This window comes from Mus caroli, unplaced genomic scaffold (assembly GCF_978045245.1).
Source record: "Mus caroli unplaced genomic scaffold, Mus_caroli_1 scaffold_11, whole genome shotgun sequence".
Lineage (NCBI taxonomy): Eukaryota > Metazoa > Chordata > Mammalia > Rodentia > Muridae > Mus > Mus caroli.
In genome coordinates, this window is record NW_028227266.1 from 121,187,872 (window position 1) to 121,203,808 (window position 15,937).

The 15,937-nt window shown below is 45.8% G+C and overlaps 1 protein-coding gene across 4 annotated transcripts in view; it reads right to left on the minus strand.

Annotated features, from left to right (window-relative positions):
* Positions 1-15,937, minus strand: part of Ano10 (anoctamin 10) — a 173,635-nt gene that overhangs the window by 100,657 nt on the left and 57,041 nt on the right. For all 4 annotated transcript variants that reach the window (XM_021172147.2, XM_085828210.1, XM_085828211.1 and 1 more), the window contains 3 exons: positions 10,749-10,901; positions 7,398-7,595; positions 6,224-6,358 (listed from right to left, as the gene is read on the minus strand). In XM_021172147.2, the coding sequence (XP_021027806.1) occupies positions 6,224-6,358; positions 7,398-7,595; positions 10,749-10,887 (472 nt within the window). In that variant the 5' untranslated portion in view covers positions 10,888-10,901. The remainder of the gene's footprint in view (positions 1-6,223; positions 6,359-7,397; positions 7,596-10,748; positions 10,902-15,937) is intronic.

A 15,937-nucleotide genomic window follows, 5' to 3' on the forward strand; every position in this document is an offset into this window, starting at 1 on the left:
CTGCAGTGTGGAGGGATCTTCAGTCCTAAGGCCATGCTGGGGAGCTGGGGCACTTTTCCCATGAGTCTTTGAGATAGTCTCTTGCTGAAGAGCATGGTTGTTCATGAAATGAAATTTGCATTTAAAAAGGTGTGGCTACCACTTTCACACCCTGATGGGATCTCAGCCCTACTAACTAGAGGAAAAGAGAACTCCTCACCCATGAGTCCTCTTACAATCCATCACTCAAACAGACTCTACACAGAGGAGGAGGGGAGTAAAGGGCAAGCTACTGTGAAGGGTCCCCTTCTTAGTGACTGGAAAAGGAACCAGTCGGAAGGACCAGCTCTGAGGGTGCAAAGACAAACACATGTGGTTTGAGTTCTATCAGCTTTGGGTGCTGTCAAGACCTTTTCTTTATGCTAAGATTTCTGAGGACTTTTCTTTAGCTAACATGACTTAACCACCTACAACCCGAGTCCTGGCCCTTTGTGTAGGGTACACAGCGGCAACAGGGTCTTCTCCATCACAGTGTTTTCCACTGCTACACCAGTGTTTGAAGTCTGAGCTGGCTTGAAGCACCGAAGTTGCAGGTTCTTCTCTACAAGACAACTCCATTATGGAAGGCTCTCCACCAGGCTCAAAGGCCCGCTTGTATATCTCCAAAAATAGGACAGTGAATGGAACCTCTAGAGAGGCTTCAAGTCTAAATTGCCAGCTTCTCATCGCTACCAATGCCAGAGCAGGGTTTTGGTTTCAACTCTAAAAATAGGAGCTGGCATCTTTAAAAACTTCCAGCCTCCTCCTGTCAGCTTCGACTGTAATTACAAGGAAGGACTCTTACCTTGAAAGGAAAATAGGATGGTGCTTGGGCCTAACAAAAGAAGGCAGCAACCTCAGCTAGATTCCCTCCTTCCAGAGTGCTGACAATTCCACATCAATAGCCACTCCATGCTGGAGTGACTCATGAGAGCCACCGGATGGCAAACAGATTACTACTATCTTATCCAAGCAAACCAAAGGCTGGCCTGGTCTGAAGGACACCGTAGCAGCAAAAGCAGTAACAGCAACAGCCTCAGGCTGATGCGACGTGTGCACCTCAAAAGCAAAGGGATCCCAGGACTCCTGACAGGCTCTGTGCAATGGGGAGCATCTGGCCAGACAGCAGACATCTGAGAAAGGGAGGGTTCCACAGCAAGGGGTGACCAGCGCAGCCCCTTCCTGTGGCTGCTGGATATCATGGTAAGCAGGCTACTTCCATCCAAACTGGAAGACGGCTACACCCAGAGATACCTATGTCTCCTGTGTTTCTCATTTGATTTCCAACCTGTTTAATAAAGACTACAAACTCATGTGGCCAAACACAATGTACATGTGTTTGAGCATGCATGTGTGCTATGTGTTATCTAATATACACATATTTCAATGGTTGAATATTCTTACATACATTTCTGATTGTGGTGTTTGGGGTTTTAGGGACAGGCTCCCCCTACTCCACTTTGTCTATCCTTACACACAGAGGATGTCCTAACAAGATGCTGTTGCCTTCTAGAGCACAGCCATGTAATGTTAAAGACATCAGATGTGTTAGAGCACATGTTAGCCTGCTCTTCTGTTACTGTAACAGAGGACCTGAGCTGAGCTAACTTTATAAGAAACAAGGTTTCTTCCTATCACAGTTCTGGAGTATCTCCAGTGAGAACTCATGCACAGAAGAGCTGTGATGACATTGCCAAACAGGAAGCTAGGCTGGGCTTAGGGAAGAGCATACTCCCAGTGAGCCATACCAGAGTAAGTGTGCAAACTTCCTGTCTAGGTGGTTGGCTGATTGGTACAGGGGAACAGAGAGAGCTGGGGCTTCCAGCAGCACCAGGACCTTGCTTCTGTGCTGTACAGCGGTGTCTGTACTGTACTGCAGCACCACCTAGAAGTATCTGGAACATGCCTCACAGCCAAGTGAATGAGAAAGACTACACATATCCTTTTGCAAATCCATCAACCAACATTCTGTTGATACAGAATGTGGGATGCTTGGTTACCTAGAACACTGGAGACACCAACACTTACTTGTTCATGAAACAAAATTAAAAACAAAAAGATCCAGAAACATTAAAAAGAAAGTTTTATGAAGCTAAAATTTACAAATGCAAAACACAACGCATGAAACAAAGCCTTTAAGGTCAACAGAGGGTAAACAAAAGTCTGAACCTGGGTGGAGCAGGTAGGCAGTGGTGGTGTTCCAGAGTTCCTGGGACCCAGGGGGGCATGGATGAGCCTCCAAGACTTGGTGCACATCCATAGTGTCTTGCTAGCCACCACCAGGAGCAAGGCCGTTAGCTTTGGTGCTGAGTCAAGGCCAAGCCCTGCAAGAACAGTGCTCCCTAGAATAGTGCTCCCTGCAAGAACAATGCTCCCCAGAGCTCTCTACAGAATGCAGCTGCCTCAAGAGAACTCACTGCAGGACAGAGTATAAGCCTCTCTCTATCATTGCTTTTTGCTGGAGACCCTGGCCCCTTCCTCCCATGTCCTACCTTCTAAAATTGCCAATCTGGGGAAACAGTGCTTCATTTTTAAATGAACTAACCGTGGCTCATACTTGCAGTCCCAGTATTAGGGAGGCTGAAGCAGGAGGATTACTACAAATTTGAGTCCAGTCTCAGCTCTAGACTGAGCTTCTGACTCAAAAACCCAAGATAAAAATAATAATAAGTACTAATCACAGAGAAGCTGATAGAGATGCATGACACAGAGAAGCTGATAGAGATGCATGACAAGGACACCGAGGGCACTGAGAAATCAAAGCAAAAACTGGGCAGAGAAGTAACAGCAGGAGGTCAGTGTTGGAAGCCACAGTACCAGGAAATCTCCGTGCTGAGTGTCATGCGAGGAAAAGCTGATATAGTGAAGGGATCCCGGCAAACACATCTCCAAAATTAAAATGCAAACAGGAGCTGAGAGAACAGAAGGAATTGCTCCAAAGAGCAATGTGAGGAAGCATAAAATGACTACAAATTCCAAATCAACAAAGTTACAAAGAGAGAAAGAAACACAGGTGAAAAAAATTGTATGTAAGTCTAGGACAGTCGATGTTGCAGAAGGTGCATAAAAGCCTACACATACACAATCCACTAGGACAGTTGATGTTCCAGACAGTGCATAAGAGCCCCCTACACACATACACACACACACACACACACACACACAATCTACACCTCTAGAACACAGTCAATACCACCAAGTCTTCAAAGGTAGTTGTGGAAATGCTTCCTTAAATGATGGCCATCTTTCTTATATGATACCCAGATGGTGCCCAAGACAAAAACTCACAAAAGCCAGTCTAGTCTTCCCCTCGGCTGGCAGTGCTTAGGTCACACAATGTAAAACAGTAGGGCTTGTCAGAGCTCTGGCAGACTTCATCAAGAAGTCCAGGAATCTGGAAGTCCCCAAATGGGTGGACACAGTTGAGCTGGCCAAGTACCAAGAGCTCGCTCCCTATGAGGAGACTTGCTTCCACAGAGGACGTGTCCCTATAGCACCACATCTGTGCCTCCAAGGTTGTACTGGGGTCGACTCCATGATCCAATCTACAGAGAACTGCAAAGAAATGGATCAAGTATAGCCACTTAAGTAGCGCCTCCAAGAATTTGGCCCTTGGACCCTCTAAGCAATGGTTAGGGAGAGGTCAACATGGAGAGAGGGCAGCAAAACGTCATGGGAGGGGGCAGGGAATGGTGACAACAGATCTCTTCTTTTCTCTCATATGCAAATCTAAATTTAATGTGAAAGCAGAAGGTGGAACTTTCCAGTTGAAGAGTGACCAGGAGGAGGCGGGCAGCAATGGAGGGTCACGGAGGAGGGAACATGAAGTCAGAAATATATGTGTATGAAAATATCACAACATCCATTTTCTGTACAACTAAAAATTAATAAAAAAAAGAGAAAAGAATTTAACTTTTGATATAAGTTTAAAAATGCAAGCATGAACTAAAAGAAATTAAGAAAATGTTATGTTAAATTTGATTGGATGTATTTTAAAGTTGGCATTACCTAGCATTTTCACTGAAAAGAGGAAAATAACAAGACACACCATGAGGTACAAACTTCTTCTTAAGCACAGAAAAAAGCAATTTCAATGTGAAATACAACACCAAATCAAACAGCCCAACAGAAAGCAGGTCATTAATAAACAGTATACATCAAATTACATTTCAGTGGGAGAGGACTTGCCTGGTATGAGTAGAGCCCAAAGCTTGACTACCAGAGCCACAGAACTGAATGGCATCAACAAGGAAATATCCATAACAGAAAAGCCTGCAGATTGGGCTGCATGAAAGACATAAATCCTAACACCAGATGCAGCTTAAATGACCCTCAGCAGAGCTAACAGCAAAAAGATAAATAAAAACAGGCACACAGAGTGAGTTCAGCCGTACCCAACACAGACAAGGAAACGAAGAGTAATTAGCAACTGAGAGGGATACAGTCTGCACTGGAAACCTGCCCAAGATCTTCCTGCAGCAAAGAATAAGCTACACAGCAAAAAGCAAGCAAGCAAACAGCACACCTTACAGACAGCAAATCCTCAGAAACATGAAGGAATCCCCATAGTCAACAATCTCTAGGATTAGGACTGATCAAGAAAACAAAACAAAATACAAATGATTTTTAAAAAGCAAATGGCAAAATTAAACTTTAGGATAAACAGAAATGGTCAAAAACACAATAAAAGTAGATAAAATATTCCTATTATTTAAAAAAGCAGTAAGTGGCTTTCATCAGGAGTTAATAAGATAAGTAGGGTTCACCAGGAGAGGTCAGAATAGGCCCATACTAGAGCACCATTGTCCACACACTGATGACACAGAGCGAAACCTCACAGCCTGTCAGACACTGCAGAGTCCAGTAAATTCACAAACATGCAGTCTAACCAAGCAGCAAGGTGGGAGCTTTCTAACCCTGATAAAGATGACCTCATGCAAAACCAGAGTGTGACTCAGAGACAACAGGCACAGGAAGCAGCTTGGTGTGTCCATCCCCAAAGACGCAGACACCTGTGACCTGACAGCCATGCCTGAGCCACTCCTAAAGGTATTAGACACTCATCAATAAGAAGACAGATTCGTGGTGAGGCACCAAGCAGCCCAGGAAAGGAACACACTGGAGTAACTCCAGAAGCTTGGATGGGCAAAGCATCTGCAACAACAGTTAAGTGTCTGTGCACAGTCCTCGTTGCTCCACAAAGTGTTTTTTAGATAGGTGCCTCTCAGAAGAGAAACGCTGTGGAGGCAGCAGCCTGGGACAGGAAGGAGAGCCAATGAAACCTCAACCAGTCTTCACATTCAGATACTGAAAAGTTATGTCTCCCTTCTTCTCATGATTCTCCTCTGGGGAAAATAAACATGGGATGTGAAAATTGCCCTAGGGAAGTGTCTTCTTGCCTGATGGAGTGTAAAAAATATTTTTTGTTTGTTTTTCAAGACATCAATTCTCTGTGTGTAGCTTTGGCTGTTCTGGAACTCACTCTGTAGACTAGGCTGGACTTGAACTCACAGAGGTCCTCCTGCCTCTGCCTCTGCTTCCCAGAGTGCTAGGATTAAGGGTGTGTAACACACCTGAGCATGGTGTGTTAATACCATACTAAAAAGTAAAAGCCCCCATTGATCTAGGCATCTAGAATACAGTTCGCAAGACACAAAAACAACTGTTGCAGCTCACTTTGAGGAGTATAGGGGGAAAGGTTTCTAAAAAGTCAAGATAATTCATCCTAAAAAAAGTACAGCAATATTTAAAACAAAAGGTCAAAAGAGATTAAATTTTAGAAAAATGCCATCAAATCAAGGCAAATCTGAATCCTAGGAAAGAGATTGGGTTTTCTGAACACAGAGGCTGAGGAGAAGGCGGTGGGCAGAGACCCAGCACCTGAAACAGTATTACCACGTGCAGATGAAATGTGAAAAGCCTGGTGTCCAAAAAAAATCAGTACTGTGAAAAATGCAAATGAGAAACTGTCCCATCCAAAGATCCCAATGGCACACAACAGCACATGCGGTGAACAGATGCTGCAAGGCACACAACAGCACATGTGGTGGACGGACGCTGCAAGAACCAGGTGAGTCACAAACAGACAGAGTAGGCGACATGAAGGCACAACACACCGGGGCAGGAACTTGCTGAGCAATCCAGATTTATGGGTCGTAACCAGAGTTAAGAGCAGACTCGGAGATACAAGCGGATAGTGACTTACTCAGCGACTTCCCGGGGTACAGCTTGGCCTGTGGGTAGCCAGGGATCATCTTCTCGTCTCTAGCTCTAAGATTCTCAAGTTCGTGTTTGATAATGAACTGACACTCAGCCATGGTGAGGAAGTCATTATTGTTATCTAAAATACAACAAAACTTTCTGGTTACTTTCTTAGTAGCAATCTGAGATTGGTAATGCGTACATTGTTGTGCTTATGGTTATAGAAATGCCATAAACCGAAACAACCTACAGAGAGGTCAGAGTACAAAACTGGAAAACTGTCAGGTGGCAAAGCACTTTAGGATAGGTACGTCTCTGAACTCTAACTCAGCCTTCAGTGATTTCAGTGCTCCTCTGGCCCCAGCAGTCCAGCAGCACACACTGTCCTGGCTTTACTTAGAGCCAGAGGCTGTACTCCTTAATGGGGGAGGTAAGATTGTGGGATGATGCTGTGTGAGCTTGCACATCCTTGAACTGTACTAATGTTTCTAACCTTTTGGGCAAGCCGACTTAAAAGGGAAAGCCCCTCCAAACTGCCCCATGGGTCTCACTACAGACTGGAACCAAGCATCCTGGAGAATGAAGTCTGCAGGAAAGCAGCAGCTCTGACAGACAAATCTTGTTATTGAGGAAAATGTCACCTAGATCACCAGGTCACTGAGGGGAAATGTTCTACGGCAAGTCAGTACCAAGAGGCCTAATTCCAAAAGCTCTGTCAGGAGCCAGTGCATCTTCCTTCACAGAACCCAAGGCCCTATTCTCTCCAGAATACTCTCTTTGAGATGCCTGTAAATTCAAGGACACATCTACCCTCCCACCACATCAGAAGGAGCCAGAAAACCCAGGAAGTGAGTGAGGTTTCAAGTTACTCTTACGTTTGCTGTGGAGCCCGTGCATACTCACTCCTGACTTTAGAACAAGGTGATAAGGTACACTCTGTGTCCATCTACTCCACAGAGGGTTATGTTATGGCCCAAGGGCCCTCGACAGCCTGGCCTCTCATTGACTATGGTCAAGGCCTACTGTGTGCTCCAAGTGGCAGAACTGAGTAATTAAGAAGTGACTAAGGCCCACAAAGCCTAGATACTGACTAGTTGATGCTATGCTGCACCGGATCTAGGAATCAAACAATGCTCTGTAACAAACTCGGTGGGGTAGGAAAGGATTCTGCTGCTTACCATGGAAACCTTTAAAGTTGTGGCGTGTTCCATAGGTGAAGGCCCGCATGGCAGCATCCGTACATTCCTTCACCAGACCGACTGCTTCTGCCCCCAGTAACAGTCGGACATTTGAGGCACCAACGAGGTATAAATTCTGGTTTTCTAGGGTTTCTTTCTCATACTTATTTAACAGTGGTCTAAACAATAGCTGGGCACCTGTCAAACAAAAGATAGTATGGTATAGAACAAATCAGACACACACTCTCAGAAAATCAAAATCTATAAAAATACAATGTTTATATTGGTATAAACAATTTCAGCCTGTGATCCAAGTAAAAAGAAATATAAGGAAGTTTGGGATAGAAGTTAATTCTTGTGTGTGGATATGTATGGATATGAGTGCACGTGTGGATATGTACACGTGTTGAATGTGTGCATGTGCGTGTGCATGTTGATGTTCACTGTCTTCCTCAATTGTTCTCATTTTCTGAGACATGGCTGCTCACTGAACCTGTCACTCACCAACTTAGCTAGACTGGCTGGCCAGCAGCTCCCAGGGTCATCCGGTATTCGCACTCCCTGCTCTGGGACTACAGACATATACCGTTGTGCCTAGCTTTTTAATGTGGGTACTAGAGATAAAAAGAAGTCCTCCTGCTTACACGACAATCATTCCTCCCTTCCTGTGACCCATCTCCCTACGTCCAACTAACCCATCTCCACACCCCCACTGACCCATCTCCCCACCCCCATGACCATCTCCACACGGCCCTGACCCATCTCCCGACTTAGAGCAGCACTGAGCAGCACCAGAGGTGGAGTGCAAGGCTGTCCCTCTGAGCAGGTTCCTCTGCCTGATGCTTTTGTAGAGATGGGCTGTGTTCAAGGCTGTTCCTTGCACAGTATCAGTCACATCTTCACCAGGCTGCAGGTTTCCACACACTCTGCTAGGATCTAAGTGTGAGGAAGACCACAGTATAGGAAGAGACTTGGTGTAACTCCCAGGAGGACATGATGCCATACTGTGTATTAAAAAGCACCGCCTGGCAGGTTGATTCTCATCACTTGCTTTCATTCACCAAAGTTTCTGTCTTATCATTGCCTAGTCTACATTAAACAGTTCTAGTCTCTATGCTCTGGCTAAGTCTCCCCTTGACACATTGACATGAGGGAAACCCAGTCTTTACTAGTGAGCCTCTCTGTGGTCTGCCCTTTCCACTGTTGGCTGGGTCTGTCCAGAATTCTAGACTACAGCCCTTTCCTTCAGAAATAAAGAGGATCCTACTGCTTCACTGGATGCTTCTAAGATGTCTGATCCTTTGCACTGGACCTAGTTTTGTTTTTGTTTTTTTCCTGGAAGGTCTGTTGTGCTTAGTTCCTAGGGTTCTGGAACTTTCTTTCTTTGGAGCAGCTGGTCACAGGGTACACCCTTTCCCTGAAAGCCAGAGGGGTCCTGAGAGCCTGCTTGCTGATTTCTCATTTCCCTGCCCTCCGATTGGTGTGTGCCTCCGAGCTGGTTCTTCCTCTCCTTGCCCTCCAGCTTTGCTCTCTGCTCTTGGAGGCCTTCTAGTGCCACCTCAGCTGCTCGGTGAGAAATCACAGAAATGTAAAACATAAATCCCATGTACAGAGTCACCTCAGCTACTCAGTGACTCTGCACATGGGATTTATGTTTCACTTTGTAAAGCTGTTTTTCCAACAAGACTGTCTTCCAACACATTCTTCACTTGTGGGTGGCTTCTATATGCCTCCTCTCCGTGGGTGTCACTGTCTCCCCCGTGTCAGGCACATGGCAGTCTTCCTTCTGTTGGTTCTTGGAGTCCCTTTCTTAAACAAGAGCCAACAGAAGCAGGAAAGGGTGGGAAAGGAGAATGGTGTCTTCCTTCTCAGTGGACTCTTCTCTAGCCTTCCACAGAAGCAAGAGTGAACCTGAGGCTCCAATGGCAGCACCCGGTGGATTCTGTGCAGATCCTGCAGGTCTTCAGAGCTCACTGCCTTTCCATTCTGGGGTCTCTAGGGTGCCAGCCTGCTTCTCAGCCATCTCCAATCCCACAGGATTTTGTATTTTAAAAAATAGTCCTTCAGGTTTTCAGTTCTTTTGTCTTGGTTGGTGGCTGGATGGTATTTTTCTTGTTTGTTTTGTTTTGTTCACCATGGTTTTAGCAGGAGGTCAGAGAGAATAAAATCAAAAGTGGTGTAGTAAATGCACACCTTTCCCCTGGGGGTCCAAAGTACCTTCTGCTACAGTTGCCCCAGTCCCTCCCCCTTCCTAGTGTTCCTACAGACGCCGCAGGACCAGAGCAAAGGAAACTGAGGACTCATGGCAGTGACTCTTCTTCTTTTTTTTTTTTTTTTTTTGGTTTTTTGAGACAGGGTTTCTCTGTATAGCTCTGGCTGTCCTGGAACTCACTTTGTAGACCAGGCTGGCCTCGAACTCAGAAATCCGCCTGCCTCTGCCTCCCGAGTGCTGGGATTAAAGGCGTGCGCCACCACGCCCAGCGCAGTGACTCTTAAATCACAGAAAAGTGAAGAGGGGACTCCAGTCCAGTTGAAAATATCTTACATTTCTGAAAGAAAATATTCTTTCCCTTTGGTTCAACTACTTTTAAAGACATTTTATTTCCACTTTTGTCCAAAAATCTATTCTTAAGGCATCAATTTCCAGTCGCCATCACTGACTTCAGGCCTCAGCCGGCATGGCGAGTGGCTCTGTGTATCCTAGGGGCTGTCTGCTCACCCAAAGCCCTCAGCTTTGTTACCAGCTCAAGCTCCTGTTGCTCTTCACAGAGGATGAAGCCACAGTGTTTGAAGTTATCTCCAGCATTCCACAACGTGGTGTCAAAGTGTCCCCAACCCTTTCCTTCCCCTTCATTTATTATAGCAGACATAATTATGGCTCACATTGTGTACTGCACAATTCACATGTGTATACTACATACTTTACATGTGTGTACTGCACACTTTGCATGTGTGTACGGCACACTGCCCTTATAGTTCATTGGCTAACTGAACTGTCATTCGGTGTCTAGAAATCGCTGTTCATTTTGCCTACCTGGACAGTGTTTGCAGGCAGAGATCATTCACAGCATCATAATGACCCATGGTGTTCAGCAGGTTGTGTCTACTCACATGAGACATATTTATGATGCTCCTACCATGTGGCAAGCTCCCTCTGGGCACTGTGTTAGACATGGCCTTTAGAAACATGTAGAAAGCCATTTACAGGGCTCATGGTCTAGTGTTGATTGAAAAATCTCCTTTCAAGCTCCAGTAGGTCATACAGAGCCCAGAGATAACATGTAAAACACATTGGTAGACACACATCAGCCACCATCATGGCCAAGCTGGCAGAGTAATGTTTCCACTAACCTCCATCTTTCTTCTTGGCGATGATTCTGTTTTTGAGCCATTCTTTGGTTTCGTCTTTGACATCCTGGGCGAGTTCTATGACCACTAGAGGTGTGAAGGAGCTCTCACAAGTATCCAACGTTGATAAAGTCACTCTCATCTTTGGCAAACTTCCTGAAAATTAAAACAAAAAGCAAAATCCAGTCATTTTGGGAGGAAAGCAGCATGCTACACACTGCACTGCTGGCTAAGCAGGGCCACTACAGAAACTTCTTCTCAAACTACACAGCTAAAGTGGTGCACTAAGGAAGGACCTAACACAGGACATCTACTTCTAACAACCCACCTGCTGAAGATGACAACACACACATGCACCCACACATGCACATGCACACACATGTGCACACACTTTTTTATTACTTTTTTTTGAGACAAGGTCTCATTACATAGCTTATATCCCTGGCTGACTTGGAACTTGCTATGTAGATGGACCAGGCTAGCCTCACATTCACATAGATCTAACTGCCTCTCTGCTTCCCGAGTGCTGGGATTAAAGATGTGAACTATATATCTTCACATACACAATTAGAAAAAAGACTATCTAAATGTCACTGAAATGGTGACATGAAAATGTGAGGCCAACATAAACTCCATTTTAGGCCCAGGACTGATTCCAAAAGGAAAGGCATCCTTCCAGGAACTGACCATCACCCAGTCATTAGTCCCAAGAACTAGACCATAAGAACAGACCGTAAATTCCAAGAGCAAAGCTATAAAATCACTCATCCAAAGAAGAGCCTGGAGATAACCACAACGATGGAGAAATATCTTATCTCAGGATGGGCCATCTGTGCTGGGCAGCTTCATATGGTTTGAGCCTCTCAGCCTGTGGTTAAATGTTCATGTCACAGGATTGCAGCCCACTGACCACATGGACACAAGCCAATCAGAAACCGACCCATGTAGCATTCCCAGCACCCACCAATAAAGTTTTAGATTACTAAACCATAGCTAAAACTCCCCTTGTTCCCTATAAAAAGGCCTGTGCTCCTTTGTCTGTCATCTTCGCCATTTTTGTAAGTGGCCGACCTCTGCATGCAGGCTTTTTCCTTTTGTAAAATAAAAAAAAAAAAACACCCTTGTCAATTGCATATGTGAGTGGTGGTCTATATGTGTTTTCAGACTTAAACTTTTGTTGCATTGGCCAGGAAGTGCCCAAGGCCCTCACCACATTGAGTGTTTGGCCACCTATTGCTGAGTGAATGCTCTGCCTGTGTGTCTGTCTGTGTCTCTGTCTGTGTCTCTGTGTTGTCTGTGCCCCTGTATGCCTAGACAGTCTGAGTCTGAATGGCCTAAGCCAATTTCTAGAAGCCCGAGTGATTTAAGCAGATGGACCAGTGGAACCTGTGCCAAGTAGGTCAAAAGATGGCTCTGACACACCTGATCCTTGATCCCACTGGTAGTTCACTCCTGCCACATAGAACCCACTTATAGGACAGGCCTTCCTTCTGAATTTTGGTTCTTTTTCTCACAATGTACTGGTACATTTCTATTTGTATTGACTTTTGTGTCTCTATTTGTAACTGTCTTGATTCTAAACACGGGCCAAACCAGTTCCACCCGCTTGAGTCTTGTGTTAGATCATTTCAAGAAGGTCTGTAAATTAGCACCAGACAAGATCTTCATGTAGAAAAGAAAAAGATGTCTGTCTTTTACAGAAATGACTGGCCCACCTTCAATGTGAGATGGCCACAAGAAACCTCCAACTGCCCCACCATCTATAGGGTTAAGGATGTTGTCTATGGAAAGACAGGCTACCGGGATCAGGTTGCCTATATAACCACCTGGCAGACCCTGGTGGAAGAGCCTCCTGCCCCATTAAAACTCTTCTTTCCTTCCCCTAGGGGCTGTCACTGTTGTGACAGCAGAGAAAAAAGAGAAAAGGAGAGAGGGCTAGGCCATCAGCTCCCCTTTCTGCCATCCTGCCCCCTCAGGAGATTGTGAAGAGGAAGTTATCTCTCCACACTTCAATCCTTTTTCACCATCAGGAAACTGCTATGTGTGGAAATCTGGGGCAGGAGGGAAAGCTGCAGGGGAGAGTGGTGGAGAGAGAAGCCAGGGCAAGACAAGTTGTGGGGGGAAACAGCAAGTCCACCACTCACTGGGACGGAGGAACAGACTGAGGCCAAGTCTACTACACTTCTCTGTGTGCATCCCTCCCTCCCCCACCCCATGCACAGGGAAGGCAGCAGTTTATTCACTGGCCTTTCTCCTCTAGTGACCTCTACAACTGGAAGTTACAAAGTCCCAAATTTTCTCAAAAGCCTGCAAAACTTACTGATTGTTAGACTCTGTTCTTTTTAACCATCAGCCTACATGGGATGATTGTTACCAATTGTTTCAGATTCTCTTTACCACTGAAGAAAGAGAGAGGATCCTGACTAAGACCTGGAAATTGGTTCTGGGACCAGAAAGGACAACAACCTGGCACATCAAGAGAAGTTCCACTTGACCTGGCCTGACTGGAACTTCAACACTGCAGCAGATAGGGAGAGATTAAAGGTCTACCTCCAGACTCTAATGGGGTGTCTCTGGGCAGCTGCAAGGTGGCCAACAAATTTGTTCAAAGTGAGCCAGGTATGGCAGAAACAGGATGAGTCACCGAACTAGCTTAGGGAAACACGCCCTTAAACCCATAGGCCAAGGAAAACCAGTTGGCAGTAAATATGGCCTTTGTCAATCAGGGAACACCAGACATTCACCGAGGTCAGGATTACAGAAGGATCAGTGTGCTTACTATAAACAGTTAAGACTTCCTACAAGAAAAGTGAATGCTCTGAGCAGAAAACCCCCACAGAAGCTAAGGTGCTGGAGCTAGAGGAAATGAGTGAATAGGGGAGACAGGGCTTGGCACTCCTCCCTGAGCCTTAGGTAACCCTAAAAGTAGAAGGGAAGCCCATCGAGTTTCTCGTGGACACAGGGGCACAACACTCCATTCTAAAACAACCCCTGAGGCCACTATGTCAAAGACAAACCTGGGTACAGGGGGCAATGGGAATGCACTGATACCCACTGAGTACAGCAAGTCCATCCAAAAGTATGTCTGATGCAGTAGTGGACTTGCTATGTCAATCTGATGCAGTATATAGACTTACTATGTCAGCCTGATGCAGTAGTAGACTTGCTATGTCAGTCTGATGCAGTAGTAGACTTGCTATGTCAATCTGATGCAGTATATAGACTTACTATGTCAGCCTGATGCAGTAGTAGACTTGCTATGTCAGTCTGATGCAGTAGTAGACTTGCTATGTCAATCTGATGCAGTAGTAGACTTGCTATGTCAATCTGATGCAGTAGTAGACTTGTTATGTCAATCTGATGCAGTATATAGACTTACTATGTCAGTTTGATGCAGTAGTAGACTTGCTATGTCAATCTGATGCAGTAGGAGACTTGTTATGTCAGCCTGATGCAGTATACAGACTTGCTATGTCAGCCTGATGCAGTATACAGACTTGCTATGTCAGCCTGATGCAGTAGTAGACTTGCTATGTTAGTCTGATGCAGTAGCAGACTTGTTATATCAGTCTGATGCAGTAGTAGACTTGCTGATTGCTGCTGATACCATGGTGGCCTGTAAAGCCACCACTAAGGAAGTCCCCAAAACACTGGGAAGACTGGGGTTCCATGGTCTGCCAAGAAAGCTCAGCTCTGCCAACTCAGGGATACATACTCAAGGGGGAAGGAGAGACGGCTATCAATTACAAGGAAAGAGACAATCCAAAGGGTCCCCTGGCCCACCAATCACCAGAAGTAAGGGAATCCCTGGGGTCGGCTGGGTTTTGTATGCTCTGGATCCCTGGGTTTTCTGACCTGGCCCACCCTCTGTATGAGGTGACCTGTGGAGGAAAAGCTCCATTGGAGCAGACTGAGCAAATGGAGGGGGCATTAGGCAAGGCCAAAGCTATCTTATTGAAGGCTCTTGCATTGGCCTTGCCATATGTCACCAAGCCATTCTGTCCACTTATACGTGGGGGAAAATTAAGGAGTAGCAGAAGGGGTCCTTACCCAGCCTCCCAGGTCCTGGGAAAGACCGGTGGCCTATGTGTCAAAACGACTGGACCCAGTGGCAACTAGATGGCTCCAGATAATAATGCCCATCACCTTTCTGGTCAAAGACTCAGACAGACCCTTGAGCTGACACTCATTCCCCCTGGGCCACTGAAGGGTTCTGAAGCCTCCTCCTGACAGGTGGCTGACCTATGCCAGGCTAACCTATTACCAGACTCTGCTCCTGAACCCTTCCCCAAATCGAGTTCATCACCACCAGTGCCCTTAACCCAGTAATCCTGCTCCCTGACTCGGTCTGCATAGTTCTTTACATGACTGTTCAGAGATTCTGAGTCACCTACAAGGGACAAGACCAGACTTTAAGGACATTCCCCTTAAGGAAGCAGAATTAACATAGTACTGAGAAGGCAGCAGTCTTGTCAAAGATGCCATCTGATATTCAGGGGCTAAATGATCACCAAGGATAGAACCATATGGGCAAAAGCCCTGCCTTCAGGAGTATCAGCCCAGAAAGCACTAAGGCCCTACAGCTAGGCCAAGAAAAAAGACTCAACATCCACATGGATAGCCAGTATGCCTTGCAACCATGTTCATAGAGCCATAGGAAAGAGGGCTTTTCACCGAAGGAAAAACTGTCTAAAATAAGCAGGAGAGCCTAAATTAGGATCCTGCAAGCAGTGTGGCTGCCCAAGAAAGCAGCAGTCATCACTGCCCTAGACACCAAAGGAAGATGGTGCCATCCCTAGAGGAAACAACTGGGCAGCACTCCAGGTCACCACTACCCTAATGGCCCCAGATGGTGACACCCACATTGCCTGAGGTCTCAACTTACCTGACAAGAAATTACAGAGGATCCAAACTTTCTTGGCAGTGTACAAGGAAAAGGGATGGTACAGGACCCCTGACGGGAGGATTAGCAGGAAATGTTTTTTTGCTTCTTCAGCACCAGTGAGGTACCCCACTCATCTCCATCTCAGTAATGGAAAAGGGACAAAAGAGCAGAGGATGGGAGGCTGGAAAGGTCTGGGCTTAATGGTATATCATGGACATAATAGGGGAACTCCTCTTCCAGATACAAAAATAAATAGTCCCGTCTGGACATCTCCCACACACACACCCAAGCCCTATAGCTATAGGAT